At 47.9% G+C, this 23,753-nt stretch overlaps 1 protein-coding gene across 5 annotated transcripts in view; it reads right to left on the bottom strand.

Annotated features, from left to right (window-relative positions):
* The window catches only part of ARHGEF12 (Rho guanine nucleotide exchange factor 12), a 68,341-nt gene extending 44,965 nt beyond the window's left edge, over nucleotides 1-23,376 (bottom strand). The window contains exons 1-18 of one of the 5 annotated variants that reach the window (XM_075604129.1): nucleotides 23,353-23,376; nucleotides 19,126-19,217; nucleotides 17,339-17,395; nucleotides 13,766-13,864; nucleotides 13,529-13,578; nucleotides 12,108-12,165; nucleotides 10,972-11,135; nucleotides 9,300-9,377; nucleotides 9,082-9,201; nucleotides 5,838-5,951; nucleotides 5,672-5,743; nucleotides 4,113-4,205; nucleotides 3,230-3,340; nucleotides 3,055-3,153; nucleotides 1,299-1,341; nucleotides 651-756; nucleotides 432-569; nucleotides 286-318 (exon numbers count right to left, since the gene is read on the bottom strand). In XM_075604129.1, coding sequence (XP_075460244.1) covers nucleotides 286-318; nucleotides 432-569; nucleotides 651-756; nucleotides 1,299-1,341; nucleotides 3,055-3,153; nucleotides 3,230-3,340; nucleotides 4,113-4,205; nucleotides 5,672-5,743; nucleotides 5,838-5,951; nucleotides 9,082-9,201; nucleotides 9,300-9,377; nucleotides 10,972-11,135; nucleotides 12,108-12,165; nucleotides 13,529-13,567 — 1,268 coding nt within the window. In that variant the 5' untranslated portion in view covers nucleotides 13,568-13,578; nucleotides 13,766-13,864; nucleotides 17,339-17,395; nucleotides 19,126-19,217; nucleotides 23,353-23,376. Of the gene's footprint in view, nucleotides 1-285; nucleotides 319-431; nucleotides 570-650; nucleotides 757-1,298; nucleotides 1,342-3,054; nucleotides 3,154-3,229; nucleotides 3,341-4,112; nucleotides 4,206-5,671; nucleotides 5,744-5,837; nucleotides 5,952-9,081; nucleotides 9,202-9,281; nucleotides 9,378-10,971; nucleotides 11,136-12,107; nucleotides 12,166-13,528; nucleotides 13,579-13,765; nucleotides 13,865-17,338; nucleotides 17,396-19,125; nucleotides 19,218-23,352 lie in introns of all 5 variants that reach the window. The other 4 variants (XM_075604128.1, XM_075604131.1, XM_075604130.1 and 1 more) reach the window with 4 other exon arrangements.
* Nucleotides 23,377-23,753: the final 377 nt, after the last annotated feature.

Consider the following 23,753-nt stretch of genomic DNA (forward strand, 5'->3'; position numbering starts at 1 on the left):
GGGGGAACAAGCCCAAATTGTTGCAGTTACACAAGTTTAGAGACGCAGATTCATTGTAACTGTTTTTTCCCCAGCTCCATGGGATTACACGGAGAAAGTTGATATATGGTCAGTAGCAGCACGCAATGACGCGGGTACTATTAATTAGCGCATACAAAATGCTGCTGACCATTGTGCTTAGGGAGACTGATATAAAGGGAAATTACACGCCCGCAGAGAGGGGGTGCTCACGAAACCATCATATCGTGATCAGAGGTGTATAGCTTTTGGGGTACAGGATCTTACCTCTTATCTTCCTCAGGAGGCTGAGACGACAACCTGCAACAGAGAGAGAACCAGGTGTCACCTTGTGCAACCGAGCAGAGGACACACACCCGTTTTGTCATCACACAGGTGACCTATGTTGGCGTTTGTGCTCTGCGCCAACTTACATGACCTCCTCGATCTTCTGCAGGATCTGCTCCGCGCAGGCTCGCTCCTTCTCCAGCGGGATGCGGTCTCGGAAGCGCTCGGCGTCCAGTTTGGCTAGCTCGCCCTCTGCCAAGGTCAGTCCCATGCTGCGCTTCTGCCTGAGGACGGGAGGAGCCAGTGATGGGTGTGCTGGGCACCTCTGTGCAGAGCCAGGGAGAGGGTGAGGTAGGAAGGGTTACCTGAAATCTTCCAGGTGCCTCTGCACTTCCGGATACGTCCTATCCTGCATAGTCTGGATGTACTGTCGGTGCAGATCCTCGGGGATCAGCTCCGGCCGCCTCTTCTCTGTAAAGTATTATGGAAATCATGGCACAAAATCAGCGAGCCAGCGACGCGAGAGCCATGGTTTAATATATAGCCCCTTATGCTAGAAGTGTGCGACACCTCAGAAACACACACACAGGGTGCTATTAGTAGGTGGCGGAGTGCGTTTGTCATGTAAAGTCAAGATACAGCTGAAAACGGTGCTGTGCCGTGCGTATCTGAAATGGGTTGCACCAAACTCTAAAAGAGATTGCCCAGAACAGAGGGCGCAACTCCCGTCATCAAGGGCCACCAAGGGGTCAGGTTTTCAGGCTATCCCTGCCTCAGCACGTGGCTCAATCAGTCTCTGCTTTAGCACATGTGAATCAAATCAGTGGCTCCTGAACTGAAGCAGGTACTGATTGAGCCACCTGTGCTGAAGCTGGGATAGCCTGAAAACCTGCTGACCCCTTGGCGGCCCTTGACTGGACATGACACCTGCCGCACACCCCCCCTCCCCCCCACAGGGTGTCCACAAAACCCCCTTTCACAGTTTCCCCGCTCCTGATGTTCCTGACACTTACCCAAATCCAGGGCAAGATCTTCTGGGACAAGAACTTTCAGATTCTGCAAGAGAGACAAGATCGGAAACTCACAGTCCGTCTCACACACAGGCACACAGGCACACAGGCACACAGGCACACAGGCACACAGGCACACAGGCACACAGGCACACAGGCAGCCTGTCCAACACCAGCAACGTAAAAATGTCCCTGTTCCCCAAAAAGAAAGACTGGGAAACAGACTCGGAGACCCCCACGGATACCCCCCCCCTTTATCTTTTAGATTGTAAGCTCCTTGGGACGGGGACCTCCTTCCGGTCCTCTCATTTTATCTATACATACAAGTACTCTCTTGTTATTGTCCTCCCTCTCACATAGTACTGCGCTGTGGCGTATGGTGGCGCCATACAAATAAAAGAACCACACAGATACCCAGAAAGCTCTAAGAAAGCCCCAAAATGACCACATAATATATATGTATAGAAGTTGGAGTGCTACTGGGCGTGGCTAAATGTATACAACAAAAAACAAAGAAGCCCAAAGCTACTTCCAATGTGACAAAAAGTTGATCATCCTGCCTCTAATTATAGAGGTAACATTTTTTTAATCAGTTAGTGTTATATTTGGTCATGCCTTGATGTGAAAAAGAAAATAGGAACAGTCCTGAAGGGGTGCTACTAAAATCCTATGCAAGTGGTATCAATAAATAATGTGTGAAGGACAGACTATAAAGTATAAAAGCTGTGTGTGTTTCCTGTGGCACCATATTATGTGGTAATAATGTTCACATGGAGTCCGTGGGAGCATGGAGGAGGGGAGCTAGGTATCTTCAATGTTGGCATGAATCAGCATATATCATATCCATAATGTCTCCACCTTGGGTGTAGTCCTCCTATGTAATCCTCCTGCTCCGTGTAACTGTAAAGTCTATTCTTGAATCCACACTGGCCACTTGGTAAAATGCACAAGCTGCTTGTAATAAGAGTGGTATACTCGCTGGGTCAGCAGAAGTCTGTCCGATTTGGCGTGCACCACTCCCAGAGACAAGGCATACAAACCGAAGGGATCAGGACTGAGCACTGCAGAAAATAAATCTCCAGCTTGGCTCTTTTCTGCAGTGCTCAGTCCTGATCCCTTCGGTTTGTATGCCTTGATGTGGCTCGCAGGCTTGAAATGCTTTGGCCAAAGTGAAATTACTCTTTTTCAAGAGAATATATAGGTATTTCACTGTGTATTTTTGTCACATTGGATGTAGTTTTGGACTTCTTTGTTTCTTGTTGTATACACTTAGCCACGCCCAGAAGCACTACAATTGACACTTATATACATACATATATTATGTGGTAATTTTTTTTGGGGGGGGGGGGGTTCTGAGAGCTTGCTGGGTATCTGTGTGTTTATTAACTTTGTCCAGCTGGTCTCAGCTGTTTTGGAGGTTAGTGGCTCCTCCATCCCAGGGTTTAAAGCTCGCCCCTCCCAACTTTCCAAGTAAGCAGGTTTTCTTTTCATGCAGCTGGGTGTGACGGATCCAATGTGATCATTCTTCCTCTAACTATAGAGGTAAATAAGAATTTTAATCAGTTAGTGTTAGGACCTGCAATATTTGGTCATGCCTTGAAGTGGCTAGCAGGCTTAAAATACTTTGGCCAAGAGATATATAGGTATTTCACTGTATACTGTTTTTTTGTTAAATAAAAGAACCCACATGTCCCCCACATGTTATGTCCCCCCGTGGTTCTGGCGCACACGCAAAGCCTGATCACATCACCATTCTCACCGCTGCTCGGTCAAGGAAGAACTGATTAAATTCCAGAAAGACCCGTCGCGTTTCCTTGGAGTTGGTCTGTTGGTACAAATCTCCGTACAGGTAGCAGAGCTGGGGATACAGAGCAATGAGGTTCCTGATCAAGCCCTTATAGACAGGTTAAAGCACACAGGCGGCTCTCACTTACCAGGGCAGCTGGGTCAAACTGGGAGACCACGTGATGCACAAACACGGCCAGGTGAGCAGGACGAGACTTCAGAAGATCCATGCTCTGAAAGCAGCTGCATTGACCGTTCACCTGCAGGGAGGGTGAGGAATACAGGGCATGAACTCACAGGTCTGCACACAGAGGATGTATGTCCCTGATACACTCACCGGGGATATAACTCCCTGATACTCTCACAGGTCTGCACACAGAGCAGGTACCTCTCTGATACTCTCACAGGTCTGCACACAGAGCAGGTACCTCTCTGATACTCTCACAGGTCTGCACACAGAGCAGGTACCTCTCTGATACTCTCACAGGTCTGCACACAGAGCAGGTACCTCTCTGATACTCTCACAGGTCTGCACACAGAGCAGGTACCTCCCTGATACTCTCACAGGTCTGCACACAGAGCAGGTACCTCTCTGATACTCTCACAGGTCTGCACACAGAGCAGGTACCTCTCTGATACTCTCACAGGTCTGCACACAGAGCAGGTACCTCTCTGATACTCTCACAGGTCTGCACACAGAGCAGGTACCTCCCTGATACTCTCACAGGTCTGCACACAGAGCAGGTACCTCTCTGATACTCTCACAGGTCTGCACACAGAGCAGGTACCTCTCTGATACTCTCACAGGTCTGCACACAGAGGATATACCTTTCTGATACCCTCACAGGTCTGCACACAGAGGATATACCTTTCTGATACCCTCACAGGTCTGCACACTCACAAACAGGATACACTCTATGCTGCACAAACACACAAGTCAAGGAACACAGCTACACAATACACACACAACACTCAGATATACAAACACTGCACTCTCATCTGAGTTCTCCACTCCAAATCTCCATCTCCCACCTGCTCCTGTTCAGCATCGAAATCTTCATCCTCTGCCCCAATAATGCTGTGCGCTAAGCGGGTGGACGGGCTGCCCAAGCTGGACTGAGAATCCTGAGCAGAGGGAAACAGAAGAGCGATACTGTAACCTACAGCCAATGCTGCACGCTTCACACCCGGAGACAAGCGGAAGCCAGCGGACAAGGCGTTACTTAGCCGAGAGCTTTCCTTTATCGGCAGCAAAGTGTGCAGCGCATAGCGTATATTTCCCTAGGAAGGCGAGTGCATGGGTTTTGTTCAGTGCGGACCTCAGTACAATAAAGGTACTATAGCATGGCCATTTAATATAGAGAGGAGACATGCCTCATTTTAAAATGCCGTTTGTCAGATTTACGTATAGATTTGATATTTATATATTAATATATGTTTATAATATATCACTTGAAAAGCAAATATATGTTATGTTTAGAGATAAAGCACTGAGTCCCCCCCTTACCCATCACACTGACTCCCCCTCTTACACCCTCACACTGTGACTCCCTCCTTACACCCTCACACTGTGACTCCCCCTTTACACCCTCACACTGTGACTCCCCCCTTACACCCTCACACTGTGACTCCCCCTTACACCCTCACACTGTGACTCCCCCTTACACCCTCACACTGTGACTCCCCCCTTACACCCTCACACTGTGACTCCCCCCTTACACCCTCACACTGTGACTCCCCCTTACACCCTCACACTGTGACTCCCCCCTTACACCCTCACACTGTGACTCCCCCTCTTACACCCTCACACTGTGACTCCCCCCTTACACCCTCACACTGTGACTCCCCCCTTACACCATCACACTGTGACTCCCCCCTTACACCATCACACTGTGACTCCCCCCTTACACCCTCACACTGTGACTCCCCCCTTACACCCTCACACTGTGACTCACCCTTACACCCTCACACTGTGACTCCCCCCTTACACCCTCACACTGTGACTCCCCCCTTACACCCTCACACTGTGACTCCCCCCTTACACCCTCACACTGTGACTCCCCCCTTACACCCTCACACTGTGACTCCCCCCTTACACCATCACACTGTGACTCCCCCCTTACACCCTCACACTGTGACTCCCCCCTTACACCCTCACACTGTGACTCCCCCTTACACCCTCACACTGTGACTCCCCCCTTACACCCTCACACTGTGACTCCCCCCTTACACCATCACACTGTGACTCCCCCTTACACCCTCACACTGTGACTCCCCCCTTACACCCTCACACTGTGACTCCCCCTTACACCCTCACACTGTGACTCCCCCCTTACACCCTCACACTGTGACTCCCCCCTTACACCCTCACACTGTGACTCCCCCCTTACACCCTCACACTGTGACACCCCCCTTACACCCTCACACTGTGACTCCCCCCTTACACCCTCACACTGCGACACCCTCCTTACACCCTCACACTCCCCCCTTACACCCTCACACTGCGACTCCCCCCTTACACCCTCACACTGTGACTCCCCCCTTACACCCTCACACTGTGAGTACTTGGTAAGCAGAAGCTCAGAACATACGCTGTCATGTAGCTCACTCTTCTCTGGGCTTTCCTCCGGGTGACTCTGGTCTCTCTGTCCACTGCGGGGGCTCTGGGGAGAGATGTTCATGTAACTCCCTCCCGGAAGCTGTAATAACCCCCCGATCTGTAAGAGAGTCCATCCCTGCAACGCGCCCGATACTCACATCCGCGATGTCGCTGTTCGGACGCGATCCATCTCCGCTGCTGTAGTCCATGCGCCCCAACACGTCACCAGTGTCTGCATCCAACTCGCTGATCTGAAGGGACTCTGAGCCCGGCTGTGAACACCAGGAGGGGTTCAGAGAATGAGGAAATGAGGCAGTACGTACACGCACACACAGTCATATATACACACACACACACACACACACACACACACACACACACACACACACACACACACACACACACACACACACCTTACTGCACAGTACCCCATATATTACATAAATCTACACTCCCTCGCATCTCATCCACGCCACCGCAGCACTGAGGCCCATATTTACTAAACGCCAATCTGCCGTGAAACTCTTCCCGGCTCCAGAGGACAACTTACAATTCATTAACTTGAATGGGGTGCAAGGTGTCTCTCTGCGGCAAAGGGCGGCTTAGTAAATATGACGCTGCATCTCATGGGTCAGAGCCGGCGTTTCATGTACTAAAATAGCCAATACTGCAAACTTCACTCAGGTGTTATACGTTGAAGTGAAAACACTGCACATTAATAATGCCGCTGCTTCGTTAATACAAGACAAATCCCTAATAAATGCTGTAAAAGATCCGGGGCCATGTCTAGTAAGACGTGCGATACAATAAGACACTTCCCTGCACAGCTTTGTACATATATAGACCTTTCCAGCCTATTAAAGTGACCGCGCTATAAGGGGTCTCCTGGTGAAACGTGCTTTGTGAATATGCTGTATATCTGCCTAGTCACTTGAGAAAGACCTATTTAGGTCTCAACGTTGTGTGACACAAATAAATTAGCATTATAATCAAAACCGTAGAGCGTTGGATCCTTCTTTTCCTGCGTATTGCCCCGGAATTACTCTGACAGGTACTCCTTGAACCAGCAGCACCGGTAGACTGCATGTATATATTTTATCATTGTGGTGTGCAGCATACTCCGCAAAAGACACAGTGAAATCAACGTAAAAACTCTGTAAAGGAGGTGGCTCATTGCATGAAAAGTGTGTGAAAGATCATATACCTGCTCCTCGCTGCTACCTGTGATACCGAGTGTAACTCTGCTCCTCGCTGCTACCTGTGATACCGAGTGTAACTCTGCTCCTCGCTCCTACCTGTGATACTGAGTGTAACTCTGCTCCTCGCTGCTACCTGTGATACCGAGTGTAACTCTGCTCCTCGCTGCTACCTGTGATACCGAGTGTAACTCTGCCCCTCGCTGCTACCTGTGATACCGAGTGTAACTCTGCTCCTCGCTGCTACCTGTGATACCGAGTGTAACTCTGCCCCTCGCTGCTACCTGTGATACCGAGTGTAACTCTGCCCCTCGCTGCTACCTGTGATACCGAGTGTAACTCTGCTCCTCGCTGCTACCTGTGATACCGAGTGTAACTCTCCCCCTCGCTGCTACCTGTGATACCGAGTGTAACTCTGCTCCTCGCTGCTACCTGTGATACCGAGTGTAACTCTGCTCCTCGCTGCTACCTGTGATACCGAGTGTAACTCTGCCCCTCGCTGCTACCTGTGATACCGAGTGTAACTCTGCTCCTCGCTGCTACCTGTGATACCGAGTGTAACTCTGCTCCTCGCTGCTACCTGTGATACCGAGTGTAACTCTGCCCCTCGCTGCTACCTGTGATACCGAGTGTAACTCTGCTCCTCGCTGCTACCTGTGATACCGAGTGTAACTCTGCCCCTCGCTGCTACCTGTGATACCGAGTGTAACTCTGCCCCTCGCTGCTACCTGTGATACCGAGTGTAACTCTGCTCCTCGCTGCTACCTGTGATACCGAGTGTAACTCTCCCCCTCGCTGCTACCTGTGATACCGAGTGTAACTCTGCTCCTCGCTGCTACCTGTGATACCGAGTGTAACTCTGCTTCTCGCTGCTACCTGTGATACCGAGTGTAACTCTGCCCCTCGCTGCTACCTGTGATACCGAGTGTAACTCTGCTCCTCGCTGCTACCTGTGATACCGAGTGTAACTCTGCTCCTCGCTGCTACCTGTGATACCGAGTGTAACTCTGCCCCTCGCTGCTACCTGTGATACCGAGTGTAACTCTGCTCCTCGCTGCTACCTGTGATACCGAGTGTAACTCTGCCCCTCGCTGCTACCTGTGATACCGAGTGTAACTCTGCCCCTCGCTGCTACCTGTGATACCGAGTGTAACTCTGCTCCTCGCTGCTACCTGTGATACCGAGTGTAACTCTGCTCCTCGCTGCTACCTGTGATACCGAGTGTAACTCTGCCCCTCGCTGCTACCTGTGATACCGAGTGTAACTCTGCCCCTCGCTGCTACCTGTGATACCGAGTGTAACTCTGCCCCTCGCTGCTACCTGTGATACCGAGTGTAACTCTGCCCCTCGCTGCTACCTGTGATACCGAGTGTAACTCTGCCCCTCGCTGCTACCTGTGATACCGAGTGTAACTCTGCTCCTCGCTGCTACCTGTGATACTGAGTGTAACTCTGCCCCTCGCTGCTACCTGTGATACCGAGTGTAACTCTGCCCATCGCTGCTACCTGTGATACCGAGTGTAACTCTGCCCCTCGCTGCTACCTGTGATACCGAGTGTAACTCTGCCCCTCGCTGCTACCTGTGATACCGAGTGTAACTCTGCCCCTCGCTGCTACCTGTGATACTGAGTAACTCTGCCCCTCGCTGCTACCTGTGATACCGAGTGTAACTCTGCCCCTCGCTGCTACCTGTGATACCGAGTGTAACTCTGCCCCTCGCTGCTACCTGTGATACTGAGTGTAACTCTGCCCCTCGCTGCTACCTGTGATACTGAGTGTAACTCTGCTTGCCGCTGCTACCTGTGATACCGAGTGTAACTCTGCTCGTCGCTGCTACCTGTGATACTGAGTGTAACTCTGCCCCTCGCTGCTACCTGTGATACTGAGTGTAACTCTGCTCGTCGCTGCTACCTGTGATACTGAGTGTAACTCTGCCCCTCGCTGCTACCTGTGATACTGAGTGTAACTCTGCCCCTCGCTGCTACCTGTGATACCGAGTGTAACTCTGCCCCTCGCTGCTACCTGTGATACTGAGTGTAACTCTGCCCCTCGCTCCTACCTGTGATACTGAGTGTAACTCTGCTCCTCGCTGCTACCTGTGATACCGAGTGTAAATCTGCCCCTCGCTGCTACCTGTGATACTGAGTGTAACTCTGCCCCTCGCTGCTACCTGTGATACTGAGTGTAACTCTGCCCCTCGCTGCTACCTGTGAGGAGCCCCTGGCTTTGGAAAGCTGCTCCTGAAGTTGGACAATGTGCTTGTTGGTGTCTTGGATGTCCTTATAGAGCCGCAATGAGGGGGAGCTGCTGTACTCGTCCTGAGAGGACTGAGAAGGAGAGGCAAGGTCAGGTGAAAGGCAAAGCACCATGACATTGTGCACACAACCCCCGCTCTCCGTGTACCCACCATGTCTTGTGTACACACCTGCAGCTGTTCTTGTTCTTGCTGAAGCATCTTCTTCAGTATCTCCAGTTTCTGGCAGTGAACAATGTTATTCTCCTCCTGACAGACAGATGTAAAGGTGTTACACAGCAAGCATGGCAGACCCCTGCCCCTGATGGATGTCAGACCCCTTGTACTAAACCACAGCTACACCTAGAGGACTAAAAGTAGTAGAACAAGTCGACCAAACCTTTCTACAACACAAAGGCACCACAATTATAAACACAATCCTAAATAGCATCAACTTCTAGGTACGTGCCTTAAACACACACAACATACACAAATATACACAACCTTCCCTACAACAATGAATCAATACACCCAGCCATACCGCTTCATCAATGCCCCAGGGCTAAAAGACAGCTACCTCCCAGTATCCCAATGCAACATCCAGATACCCAACCTGAAGTGCAACAAACATTCCCCACCTATTGAAGTGAAACTTCTTTGCTGGCGCCTACAAGGTTTCCATGGGAAAAAAATGCAGTGTCTCGTAACGAAAAACCGTAACAAAAGTGACGTCACGCTGCCAATGTGCGCGCGTGCGTCCGTTGTGCGCGTACATGCGCAGAAGAGCTTGCAGGTCCACTAACGGCCGCGGGCTTCTGCGCATGGCCACCACTTACCAAGGGGGAGGAGAGAAGCCGGGAACACTGGTCAGGGAAGAGAGAGCCGCGTCCCCCAAGATCCCGGTGCTGACACACATACACACACACACACAGGGACAAACAAACACACAACCAGAGACGCACACACACACGCAGACGCACACAGATATATGCAGTCACACACGAAGGGTCGCACACCCACACACGCAGAGTCACGCAGTTACACACACACACACACACACACACACACACACACACACACACACACACACACACACACACACACACACGCAGACCCACACACGCAGACCCACACACGCAGACCCACACACGCAGAATTCACAGCTAGTATAAATATATTAGTGCCATGCACGTGCGTTCTGAGTCACACTTCTTTGTGTTTTGTCACTGAAATTGTGTTCTGAATTTTAATTAAAAAAACATGTAGAGCTGCACACCAATGCAAAATTGAATAAATACATGATACTACCGGTGCTCCTGGTTCAGGTATATATGCCTGGGACATCCAATGTTGAGCAAAAGAAGAGAGATCCAGGGCAACTTCGGATTTTATAAGAAAAAACAATTTATTTCAGCCCATAAACACGGTTTATGGGCTGAAATAAATTGTTTTTTCTTATAAAATCCGAAGTTGCCCTGGATCTCTCTTCTTTTGCTGAATTTTAATTAAAACATCACCACCACAAATACAATGTGTGTGACAAAAGACAAAGAAGTTTCACTTAAAATGCGCGTGCTCGGCGCACACTCCCGTTTTTATCATAATCCTAACGCCTTTATCTAGCGCCAACATGCGGAGCAAAACAAGTACGGCCCTGTTCCGAGGAGCTTGCAATCAAAAAGGAACAGGAGCCAGTTGCACGTCGCTTATGGCAATCAGCACCACAGCACAAAATAACCCACCCCCAACTGATCTCCCTCCAAAAAAACCTTCCCTAAAGCCACGTGAGCCCCCAAAGCCCACCCTCAAATAGCTACCCGACAAGCTCCAGCATTGATGGCCCACCCTGCGTCAGTGCACTTACCCCCATGAGTACTGGGCTAGTTATTCTCTCCTGGTGTCCCGGCGTCCCGGGGGAGTTAGGGGACATGCTGTGACCCGAGAGCTGATCCCCCTCGGAATCGGACAGAGGAATGTGGGGTGATCCTGGGGGGCGTCCTTGGACGGTCAGGGCCACGTAGGAGCCGGCTGTGCGAGGCAGATGAGGGTTAGTGAAGACATGAGGCAGTATGAACACTTCCTACAGGCTAACCCCGCAGGAACCCCGCTACTGAGCACAGCCAGAGCACTTCACTTAAAGGCGCAGTCTCACGTGGCAGACAACAAATCACGGACTTTTAGAATAAAATCAATGTAATGGTCTTCCATGGAAAGATGCCACCAGCCCCAACATTTCCCCTTATTTGCCTCTTGTGTCAAAACGAACGTTTCTATTTTCTTCAGGCCTGCGTTATTCAGAATCGGCCTGTTTTATGTTCGCACTTTCTATTTGGCTAATGACAGCAACGTGGTTAGATTTAAAAAAAAAAAAAAAACCCAATAGAGGAAAAAGTTGGGATATAAGTACAGCAATTTACAGTCTTACAGGAGATTAGGTAAAGACTGAAGACATACCAAAGATTTTAGCTACCATGGAGATATTAAACAGAACATACTTATACTTTGATACATATTTTGATTTATTTTTAATAAACAAATTGTGCCAATCCCATATTTTCTAACCTGGGAAACATGTTATTTGTTGTGTTTCGATGGAAACTCTGTGTAGTGCTTGCATCTTATTACATAGTTACACAGTAGATGAGGTTCAAAAAAGACATGCGTCCATCAAGTTCAACCTATGCTACATTTAGACAACAGATACTTTATCCTATATCCGTACTTACTATTGGATCCAGAGGAAGGCAAACAAAAAAACCCCAGTGTCATATCATCCAATGATATTTCATAAGGGAGGAAATAAATCCTTCCTTCATTATGGAAATGAAGAGGCAGTCCCAATTAAACTAGATTATTCAATACCTAGTCGTTATCTAATTACACACAACAGGCAGCCAATGTTCGGCTAGGCCTCTGGTAAACACAGGCACCATCTGTCCGTTCCCAGTGTGCGCACAGCTCTGGGGTAATTCCATTCCCCGCGCAGCGCGCAATACTCACACTTTATCAGCTTCACCACTTCCAGGTGGTTGGAGTGTGTGACCAGAGTCCCGTTAACCTTGAAGCAAGGCGGAAAACAGCTGGGACACAAGTGTTGTGAACACAGGTACACACAAATGCACCCTCACTTTGTTCTGGGCACAAAACACTAGCTGTGTAACACACCCTCTCTCTTCTGTGAACACATGCACACATTTTGCTGGAAACTAGCTTTACTAGATACACAGTGTATAATAACTTCGCTATACACACAAACACACACTGGTTGTTGTAAACAAGCTTTGCTATACACACACTGCAAGCTCTGAGAATATATATATATATATATATATATATATATATATATATATATATATATATATATATATATATATATATATATAGTCAGATAAGGCAGTTGGCACTCCAATAGGTGCTGGTAAGCACAGGTGCACGTCCCATATAGAGAATGTAGTTATACGTTACCGTTCCAAGGATAGGTAAACAAGAGACAGCACTCAATGTTGAAAATCAAAGTGTATTAGTGAAAGCAAAAATACATCCAGAAACCCAACGTTTCGGTCCTACAGAATGGGACCTTCCTCAGGGGGATACCTGAGGAAGGTCCCATTCTGTAGGACCGAAACGTTGGGTTTCTGGATGTATTTTTGCTTTCACTAATACACTTTGATTTTCAACATTGAGTGCTGTCTCTTGTTTACCTATCCTTGGAACGGTAACGTATAACTATATATATATATATATATCGTAGAAAAAGAACAAAAAGCACTCCGTAGTAATAGTCACTGGTGTGGGTGCAGATCCTATAATGAAGAATAAGCAATACAATACCGTTTGGAAACGATATCAGCAGCAGCACTCCAGAATTGAACAAACAAGTGTATTGAAAAAATAAACACAAAACCAACGTTTCGGTCCACGAATGGGACCTTTGTCAAGGTGGTGCAGTTACAGGACAGAAGTGAACACATATATATACCCCTAGAATACTCCCAAATGGCTTTCACTATATTTCCTATTGATCTACTAAGTACACCTTGTACTGAGTGCTCACATTGAGGTCACCCCAGGTCAGCACTGCATCTGACATCACGCTGTGCAATCAACTTGATGTGCAGCACCTGCTATTTGGGATACATATGTGTTCTCTTCTGTCCTGTAACTGCACCACCTTGACAAAGGTCCCATTCGTGGACCGAAACGTTGGTTTTGTGTTTATTTTTTCAATACACTTGTTTGTTCAATTCTGGAGTGCTGCCTGCTGATTTCGTTGCCAAACGGTATCGTATTGCGTGTACACACACACACACACACACACACGGCTGTATACCACCTCTGGTTCTCGGCACACGCATGCACGCGGCACACACACACATACACACTGGGTTCACACGCATGCACGCGGCACACACATTTCCTACCTTGATGATTCGATCCCCAGTCTGAACTCCTGCTCGCATGGCAGCTCCATCTACAACATGAGGACTCTTCAGTGACAGAGGGAGACGGCGGCCCACACTTCCCACCCAAGTCAACTGGCACATACCCATATTACCCGTCTGCCCCATGCTGCTTCAGCATGGCTGTGGCACCAGCATACCCCTCTGTAGTCTCCTTCCCAGTTTAACCTCCCCCATGGGATTAACGCCATGACTTACCTTCCTTGACGGACTGCACAAACACAGGGTTATCGCCACTGACCGTCAGACCAAAGCCATTCTCGTCTCGCTGGATTATCACGCAGCGCTGAACTAAACCTAAGGAAAGGGAAGAGAGGGGGGAATGCAGGGAGTGAGAGGAGGGGGCAAGTCGGGGGGAATGCAGGGAGTGAGAGGAGGGGGCAAGTCAGAGAATGGAGAGAGGAAGAGGAGGGAACACTGGGAGTGAGGAGGAAGAGGAGGGAACGCAGGAAGTGAGGAGGGAATGCAAGGAGTGAGAGGAGGGAGAGAGGAGGAACATCATAGAGAAGGGGAGGGAATGGAGGGAGAGAGTAGGAACATCATAGAGAAGGGGAGGGAATGCAGGGAGTGAATGGAAGGAGAATAGAGGGAGGAAGGATGAGGGTCGAGAGACATGGAGGAAATAGAGGAACGGAATAGAACAGAAAGGGAGGCCAGGCAACCAGAAGAGAACAAGAGGAGGGAACAATATTTGGGAAAAGGGAAAGAGAAGACGCAACCGCCTCCGAGGAATGGAGCACGAGAATCCCACACCGGCACCGGTCCTTTACTCACGGCGCGGTCTTACCTCATATGTTTGCCGGCAGATTTAGGGCAGTGCTCTCACTAACCTGGCTTCCTTACAGTGACATGAAGGCCACTTTAGGCCCCCGTTTAACACAGCGTTGCGCTGTAACTGAGCAGCAACACCCTCCTGTCTCTGGAAGTTCTCCACACTTATCGATTGCAAGCTCTTCGGGGCAGGGACTCCTTTTCCTATCGTTTTAATGTCTGAAGCGCTTATTCCCGTTAGGTGCTATAACATTATGTCACGTGTATTGTAAAGCGATACATGAATAAAGATATATGTACATATTTAGATAATCTCACTGGTGCGATTCCTATGTGCAGAGTTACAGATATACTGCGGGCACATACTCTGCGTTCAGGGCGGGAGCACGGGCGAGAGCACCGGCTCCAGCAGCCAATAGAAAGTGACAATATCACAGATAATGTTGCAACTCGCCATCTGCGAGCTCACTGCTTTACTGGTCGTTTGTGTCAAAATCAACAGAATAAACTACAAACATCTGGAAATAGGGGGGGTAGGATCTGCGGAGGTCAACGTTCCATGGACCAGCTCAGAAGGACTAGAGTTGGCTACCCCTGGTCTGAACGGATCAGGAGCAGTCAGATGAGGCAATTAGTAATCCATTGTCATGTTGAATACTTGTCAGTGTGCTGGCAATGCGTGTCTCTCCCTCACACCTCAGGCAACTGCTAACTGAATAGAATATGACACCATGATCACAGGATCATCAAGAAGATCCCACACTTTGTGCCAGGAAGCACGCACACACGTGTAGAGGGCCAAGCACATGTGTAGAGAGCCACGCACACGTGTAGAGGGCCACGCAGGCGTATTCTCAAACAGGGCCATAGGGACTTCTTTACCACCGGAATCAGTTACCCTCACCCGAAATGAGCTAAAACTCCCATTATAGCAGCACAGTGCATACATAAAGATGCAATATGCCTCTGCAACTTATACTGGGTGGCAGCAAAATGAAAGCGCTCAGCCATTTAACACCTTCAATGCCTGATTCCTAAACAAATAATGTATGGGTTTTTCAAACTTTGACCAGAAAGACTAACTTTAAACAGCACGTGTGTAAAAAGCGCTTAAAAAAAAAGGCATCTTACATCAGAGCTTCGTTCGGATCGCCAAGTCTAACTCCGGATTCGTTTTTTTTTTCATTTATTTTTTTCTTAAACTGGGTGAACTTTTGGGTTTGTGAACTAAAATAAAATATCATGCACAAAAGTTTAAATTAAAAAAAAAAAATGAAATCTCCTGTTTCTTTCTCCACTTTTTACCAATCCAAAGAGTTTCGGCAACAAAAATGTTTAGAACCAAGACCCCAGTGTAGGTGCCGGTCCGTAATAACTATAAGGCCGTAATAACGATACGCCCGTAATAACTATAAGGCCGTAATAACGATACGCCCGTAATAACTATAAGGCCGTAATAACGATACGCCCGTAATAACTATAAGGCCGTAATAACGATACGCCCGTAATAACTATAAGGCCGTAATAACGATACGCCCGTAATTACGACACGCCCACCTGCATGGCAAATTGTGCGATACGTGTTCTTGTGCTGAGACGGTGTTACATACATGGAGTGCTTTCATTTCAATGCCTAGATACGCTGCTGGAGACTGCATCACCGACCCCATCACTGCCCCTGAACCCATCACAATCCCATCTCACACCTAAATGCAACGGGGAAGGAGAAAGAAGCAGCAGCTCTGCGTGGGACCCTGCAAAGCTGCCCAGTGGCACTGCCAGGCTTTCCTTAACGGTACCAAGCCTAAGTGAGGAGCACCAAGGCATGCCGTAGCACTGTTTAGCAAATGGGAGCCCAAGGCTTCATACTTCAATGCTGAAGAAGTCTTCCTGGTGCCGGAGAAGAGATTAGCTCCATTTCTTCAGCACACAGACATGTTGAATAAGAGCATTAGGGCCATGTTTACTAAGAAATGCTACTTCATAAGACACCTTCCATGCTGAAAAACATTGCAGACCATTCAAATGAGTAGACCATATATACAGTCCCGGAAGTCACCGTACAGCCCCCCTCACTTGAATAGTCTGTAACAGGCCATGTTTACTGAGCTGTGCTGGAAGGCGTCCTTTTCCGAGGGACATGCAGCGAGACCGGCAGAAATCCCAGCAGAGACTTCAGGAGGCGTTAGGGGTCATTCTGCAGAGTGCTGTTAGGGGCTGGGAGAGAGAAGCACCCGAGGTTGGAAGGCAGAGGAGAGACAGCGCGAGTTGGAAGCTCCGTTAGGTCAGGTGGCCAAGTAAATGAAGCAGAGGACGGCTCTGGTGACTGATCTGCACAGAACATGAGGTTGCTACCAGTCTGCATGTCATCTGCACCATGAAATGACACAGTGCAGCTTTGAAACTATCAAATGTGGCAGTATTTACTAGTGACAAGCTTAAGGGGTCAGATCCTAGTGGCTGGGGCCTCTTCAATAAACCCTTATATTTTGCCAGTCTGGACATTTTCCATTAAAGGATTGCCTCTCCTTCAGTGAGAAGGTAATGAGATGTATTCACACCTTTTGCATGTGAAATGACCAAGGGTGGGGATAGGCCAATGGGTAAAGGAGGCAGGTGAAACCAACACTACAATGTTCTCCAGGTCTGTCAGGAAATCTTTCGAAAAGCAATGTTAACATATTTATATTTGTATTTTTTTGTTTAATTTTGCCTATTTTTACCCGTTTCACACGACTGCTGTTACTATGTAGGATGGGCAACAGGTTCAGGGCCAAGCTCATTTGTAGCGCATATAGTACAGGACAGCTTTGCGTAATCACCAAAAAGCAGCACGGAGGAGAGCTGGTACCCACACACTTAGCCCCCATACCCATGTGGCAGCAGCACGCAGAGCCGCCTACCCCGTGTCACACCGCAGAGCATGCAATGCAGAGACGATTAGAGACATAGAGAGGCACATGCAGGTGGCAGGGACACGTGCTGGCTGCTTGGGCTTACCATAGGTCTCGTGTCTACTCTCATCCCAAGTAGACTTTGTCTTCTTGGACGAGCTCTCTGCACAACAGCGGGAGAGAAGGAGAGGTGAAGATACAGGAAACGCAGGGACAACATGGGCAACTTCACAGCAAAGAACAACACGCAGACGGGCAGGCGCCAGGAAAAGATCGTGCAACAAGATACATTGTGCAGTCAACATGGAACAGAGGGCGTGTGTTAAGGAGACAACACAACTGGCAGGTGGACACAACAACAAGCGTGACAAACTAGAGAGAGAAGAGGAGGAGCAAAGCGTTGCTGGCTACTCCGGCAGAGTCAAGGTTTAGAATGGGGTCTGTGTTTCAAAAGTCGATCTTCAGACCCCGATTTTTACGAAGACGATTTCCATCTTCACATCATGTATTGTTTAAATAAAATGGAACAAGCTGAACCACGAGAAAAAAAACAGGTGGTCAGACGGCAAAAAAATCTGGCCGGGTTTACACCCAGAGCTATTAGAGACGCCTCCACTCTCGCTTTATCCAATGAAATAACCGTTGGACCACCTTTACCCTCCCACCACCGTCTATAATAAGAATGAAATATTTGTACCAAAAACTCTTCTATCCAAAGATTGAGGTCTGCTCTTTCATAACCGATCATCCCACCTCCTTCCGATTACAAGAGGACAGAACACATGTACCAAGTCCCATCCCCCTCTGTACAAGTAACACCAAATCCCTCAAAGCTCTCTCAATTCCCTGAACAGGCACTAATAATCAGTCAGAAGAAGTGTAAATATATCAGATCCGTTTCAAATCTACACAATTGCAGACTTACGGACCATGAGACCTCTAATTCCTGTCTACCTAAGTGGAGTACTTTCCACTTACACCTCATCCCTCACACCTTCTGTACCAGCTCATAAACATAACATTGGAGAGGCTGGGTGATCAGGTAGAAGTGCTAACCAATTATGGGTAATCCATCCCTATAATAAACTGTATGAGTACAGTCCGGTTAGATCACATCCCTTTCATTCTACTCAAAAATGTTAAATGCTTATTGGAGAGTTGGGGAGGGGGGAAATCAGTGGTTTGAAACCACTATCAGCTTCACAATGCAGAATCAGTTCCTCTTTTCCAACTCAGGAGTCTATGGGGACGATATAGCTGTCCGAGTGGCCTTTATGAGTCTGTACTTCACTAATTCTAGCTTTGCTGTACAATCTGTCTATTGCAGCAGGTAACATTCATATTGAAAATTGATAGCAAGCAAAAAAGTTTCTTACATCCAATACAGATTGAGGTTTATGTCACCTTAGACCAGGCAGATTTTTTTTTGAGTGGGTGCAATTTATATAGTTACAAAACGTGATATTTCCCCATTAGATTACATGCACCATATAGTGTCACTCCCAGAATTCCAACCTGCTCTACATGGGACAAAACCGGAGCAGAATGCCGTGACACTGGCGCAATGAGAAGCCTCCATACATCTCCCCCTGAGGGTGTTCATTTGCATGACATTACCCAGAATCCCTCTATGGGATGTAATTGGGCATGGACCAGTTAACCAGACACCCTCTCCACCAAAAGCAGCTGATAAATATTATGGCAATCAAAGCAATTCCTGTCTCCCCACAGCAGCATAGAGCCCTGGTTTCAGCCTGACAGCCAGCATCCCAATGTCAGGAAATAAAGATTGTGAGGTGTGAGGGAATGGAAGAGGAGAGAGGTATGGCGGAGGAGGTGGGGGGGAGGGGGGAGAGATAAAGTCTTTGGAGAGGGGCGCATGTCATGATTTACCTGTGGGATCAAAGTCATGGGACGCGCTGGTGCTACGTTCAACTTTCTGCTTTTTATCTGTAGTCGAATCTCTGTTCAGAATGCTGCCGTGCCTGCGAATAACACATCTGGTATAAAATATACTGTATATCAGGAACCGGCGCACTCACCGTTATATAAATGTCAATATTATGTCAGTTCCCAATGGGTCAGATCCCCAGTTGTGAAGTGCACGATAGGTGAAGTGCACCTATCTAGAAGGTGTGTGTGTGTGTGTGTGTGTGCGTGCACGTGGTGTGTTTGGGGGGTTGTGTGGGTAAATAAACATACTGGATTTTGAACTAGGCGGCAAAGGAGGACATTATCTATCCCACACTGCACATCTCAGCACTTAACTCAGCACTTAACTGTTGCTTTGAGGCCAACTTTACTCTTTATATTTGCTATGGACTCACTTCTAAAATTACGCACTTCTTTCTACCATACTCAATAATGTCTCTAACTCTATTCATATATCTCCATCTCTCCTTCCTTCACCACTTCTCAGTTCACATGAACTCCTTTCTTACCTGCGCCCTCAGACACCACACAGCTATACCCCCTGCACTAAATCACACCCCTACAAATCATCCTCACACATTCTCTTTCTATCCATGCTTCTCCTCCTTGCTTCTGGGGATATCTCTCCCAATCCTGGTCCCTGCCTTATGTCTACATGCGCTCATCCTCGCCTGCCAAATACAACTTCCACTTCCACTGGTGTGAACCCCTCTATCATCATACCCATCCCCTGCCACCCTCCCTCCTCTATCCCTTTCTCCTGTGCCCTTTGGAATTCTCACTCCCTCTCTAACAAGTTCCTCTCTGTACATGACTTCTTTCTCATTCTCTGCTCCTCTTTGCTATAAATCGAGACTTGGCTCACTCAGTCTGACTCTGCTCTGGAAGCTGCCCTCTCTTTCTCCAGCACGCCTCGCCCTGATGGTAGGGGTGGAGGCGTGGGGCTCCTGCTCTCCTCGATCTGCCGCTACAGTACCCTTTCTATTCCTCCATCTCTTGCTTTTCCCTCCTTTGAGGCTCACACAGACCAGATCTTCTCCCCTCTCCGTGGCGGTCATCTATCGCCCACCTACCTCTACTCATCCCCCTTCTGTCTCTCTCACTTTGAATCCTGGCTCTTTCTTTCTCTCCTCAGACTCTCCTGTTCTTCTCATTGGGGACTTCAACTGCCACATTGATGTCCCCTCTCTCCCTTGGACTTCCCGCTTTCCTCTCTCTAACCTCTTCATTTGGCCTTCAACAGTGGACTGAAGCCAGCACCCACAAGGGTGGCCACTACCAGGACCTGTTTTCACTAAAAATCTCTCTCTCTGATTTCTCCATTTCCCCCTTTCCTCTCTCTGACCATCTCCTCACCTCATCGCTCTCTCGCTTCTCCCCTTCTCCACCTCCATCTACCCCGTTTCTGCAGAGACCTGCGCTCTATTAACCTATCAGCTTTAGTTTCCACTTTACGCTCCTCCCAGCCCTGCTCCAGACCCTGATAACCTGATCAAGAACTACAACTTTGCCCTGCCCTCCTCTCTTGATCTACATGCCCCACTTTCTCTCTGTCATTCTCGCCCTTCTAACCCCAGACCCTGGCTAAATTCCCACACGCACATGCTGCGTCACTGCACTCGTTCCTCTGAACGCCACTGGAGGAAATCTCACACTCTGGCAGACGTCCTTCACTACAAATTGATGCTATCCTGTTTCACCTCTGCCCTCTCTCAGGCTAAACAAACCTACTTTTCTCCCTAATCAACACGCACAAGTCTAATCCTCGCCAACTCTTCTCTGTCTTTGACTCCCTACTCAGACAACCCTCAGCTGCCTCTTCTTCCTCCTCCATCTCACCTCAGGACTTTGCCGACTATTTCAAGGAAAAGGTGGAATCCATATGTCAGGACATCCCCTCTGTTTCCTCCTCCCATCCTACACCTTTTCCTAACTCTCGTCCTGCCCTCCTCGACTCTTTATTCGCTGTCACGGAGGAGGATTTGTCATTGCTGATCTCCTCTTCTCCCTCTACCCCATTCCCTCCCATCTCCTAAAACCTCTTGCTCCTACTATAATCCCTGTGCTCACACACATATTTAACTCATCCCTCTATCTTTCCCTCCTCCTTCAAACATGCAACAGTTATACCATTACTCAAAAACAGCAAGCTTGACCCTACCTGTCTTTCTAATCGGTCCCCTCCCTCCTGCCTTTTGCCTCTAAACTGCTTGAACGTCTTGTATTCTCTCGCTTGCTCCATTTTCTCAACACCCCCTACAATCTGGCTTCCGCACTGCTCACTCCATGGAAACAGCCCTCACTAAAATAACTAATTACCTCCATGCTGCCAAAGACAGAGGTCATTACACTCTGCTCATATTACTCGACCTCTCTGCAGCAATTGACACCGTGGACCACCCTCTTCTCCTTCTCCATACTCATGGTATTCGGAACAAAGCTCTAACCTGGATCTCCTCTTATCTCTACCATCGTACTTTCAGTGTCTCTTCTGCTAATGTCTCCTCCTCCTCCTATATCGACCTCTCTGTGGGGGTATCCCAGGGCTCTGTCCTGGGACCTCTCCTCTTTTCTCAGTACACACTCTAGGTGACCAAATCACATCTCTTGGGGTCAAATATCACCTCTATGCTGACACACAAATTTACTTTTTGACCCCTGACCTTACACCTGCTGTACAGACCAAAGTTTCTGAATGTCTCTCTGCGATATCATCCTGGATGGCCCTCTGCTGACAAACTTAACATGGCAAAAACAGAGCTCCTTATACTTCCTCCCAAACCTGGCCCTACTACTTCCTTCCACATTACTGTTGGAAGTTCAGTCATACACCCAGTACCGCAAGCATGATGCCTAGGGGTCACACTCGACTCCTCTCACTTTTTCCGCTCACATTCAAAACGTCTCTGAAACCTGTTGCTTTTTCCTCCACAATATTACAAAGATACACCCTTTCCTCTGTTACTCGCCTGCTAAAACTCTGACTCGGGCCCTCATTCTCTCCCGTCTCGATTACTGTAACCTCCTGCTGTCCGGCTTTCCTGCCTCTCACCTGTCTCCCCTACAAATCTATCCTAAACACTGCTGCCAGAATCACTCTACTCTTTCCTAAATCTGTCTCCAAGTCTCACCTTCTGAAATCCCTCTCCTGGCTTCCTATCAAATCCTGTATCACACATTCAATTCTCCTCCTCACTTTTAAAGCTTTACACTCTTCTGCTCCTCCATACATCTCAGCCCTAATTTCTCGCTATGCACCGTCCGACTCTTGCGTTCTGCTCAAGGATGTCTTCTCTCTACACCCTTTGTATCTAAAGCCCTCTCCCGCCTTAAACCTTTCTCACTGACTGCCCCACACCTCTGGAATGCCCTTCCCCTCAGTACCCGACTAGCACCCTCTCTATCCACCTTTAAGACCCACCCTAAAACACACCTGCTTAACACAGCATATTAGTAGCTCCGTGGCTAACACTATACACCTGATACATAAAGCTTGGCCCCTTGAAGACGCACTTACCAGAACGCCCTCCTACTGTCTCTGAATGTTCCTCCTACCAATTAGATTGTAAGCTCTTCGGAGCAGGGACTTATTTTCCTAAATGTTACTTTTATATCTGAAGCACTTATTCCCATGTTCTGCTATTTGTATTATTTGTTATTTATATGATTGTAACGTGTATTACTGCTGTGAAGCGCTATGTACATTAATGGCGCTATATAAATAAAGTGATATAACAAAGAATAAATGCTGCACACCACAATATGATAAAGAGTGATACAATTACCGGTGCTCCCATCAATGTACGATTGGCTGCATCCAATCCACGGCATACAAAAAGGAATGAACATGGGGCGCACGGATTTCCAAAATAAAGAGATTTATTAAAGCATACACAACGTTTCGACCCCAAGGTCTTTGTCAAGTGCAAAAAGTGGCTACTTTTTGCACTTGACAAAGACCTTAGGGTCGAAACGTTGTGTATGCTTTAATAAATCTCTTTATTTTGGAAATCTGTGTGCCCCATTTTCATTCCTTTTTTTTAACTATATAAATAGACATACATACAGTACATACAATAAATAATGCATGCAATGTCTGTGTACAAGGTCGGAAGAATTACAACCACATCACATATATTAATATAATATGTCTCAAAAACATATCTGTATTGTAAATGTATGTATTACCTGGTTGGTTTTCTGGGATGAAACCTGGAAGAAAAAATAAAACACCGAATTAATTACAATTTATAGATGAAGCACATTCATTCAAATGCTCAGTAAGTAAAACTTGCTCATAATGCATTAAACATGATTACAGGCCAAGTACAAAACAAATCCACGTACGTGATGAGCAATGTCAGAGAGGGCGGGCACACGGGCACACGGGCACACGGGCACACGGGCACACGAAAGACAACACCTCATTCAGAACAAAATCTATCGTTTGTATTTGGAAATAAACATTCTCGGGTAGAATACCAAAACACAGTCTCCTCGTATGTATATCTCTAATTATAGATCACCATCCTTGTACATAGAGCTTTAAGCAGTCATACACGGGACAGAACAGAAGAAGCGCTTCAGAC

Source organism: Ascaphus truei, chromosome 6 (genome assembly GCF_040206685.1).
Source record: "Ascaphus truei isolate aAscTru1 chromosome 6, aAscTru1.hap1, whole genome shotgun sequence".
Taxonomy (NCBI): domain Eukaryota; kingdom Metazoa; phylum Chordata; class Amphibia; order Anura; family Ascaphidae; genus Ascaphus; species Ascaphus truei.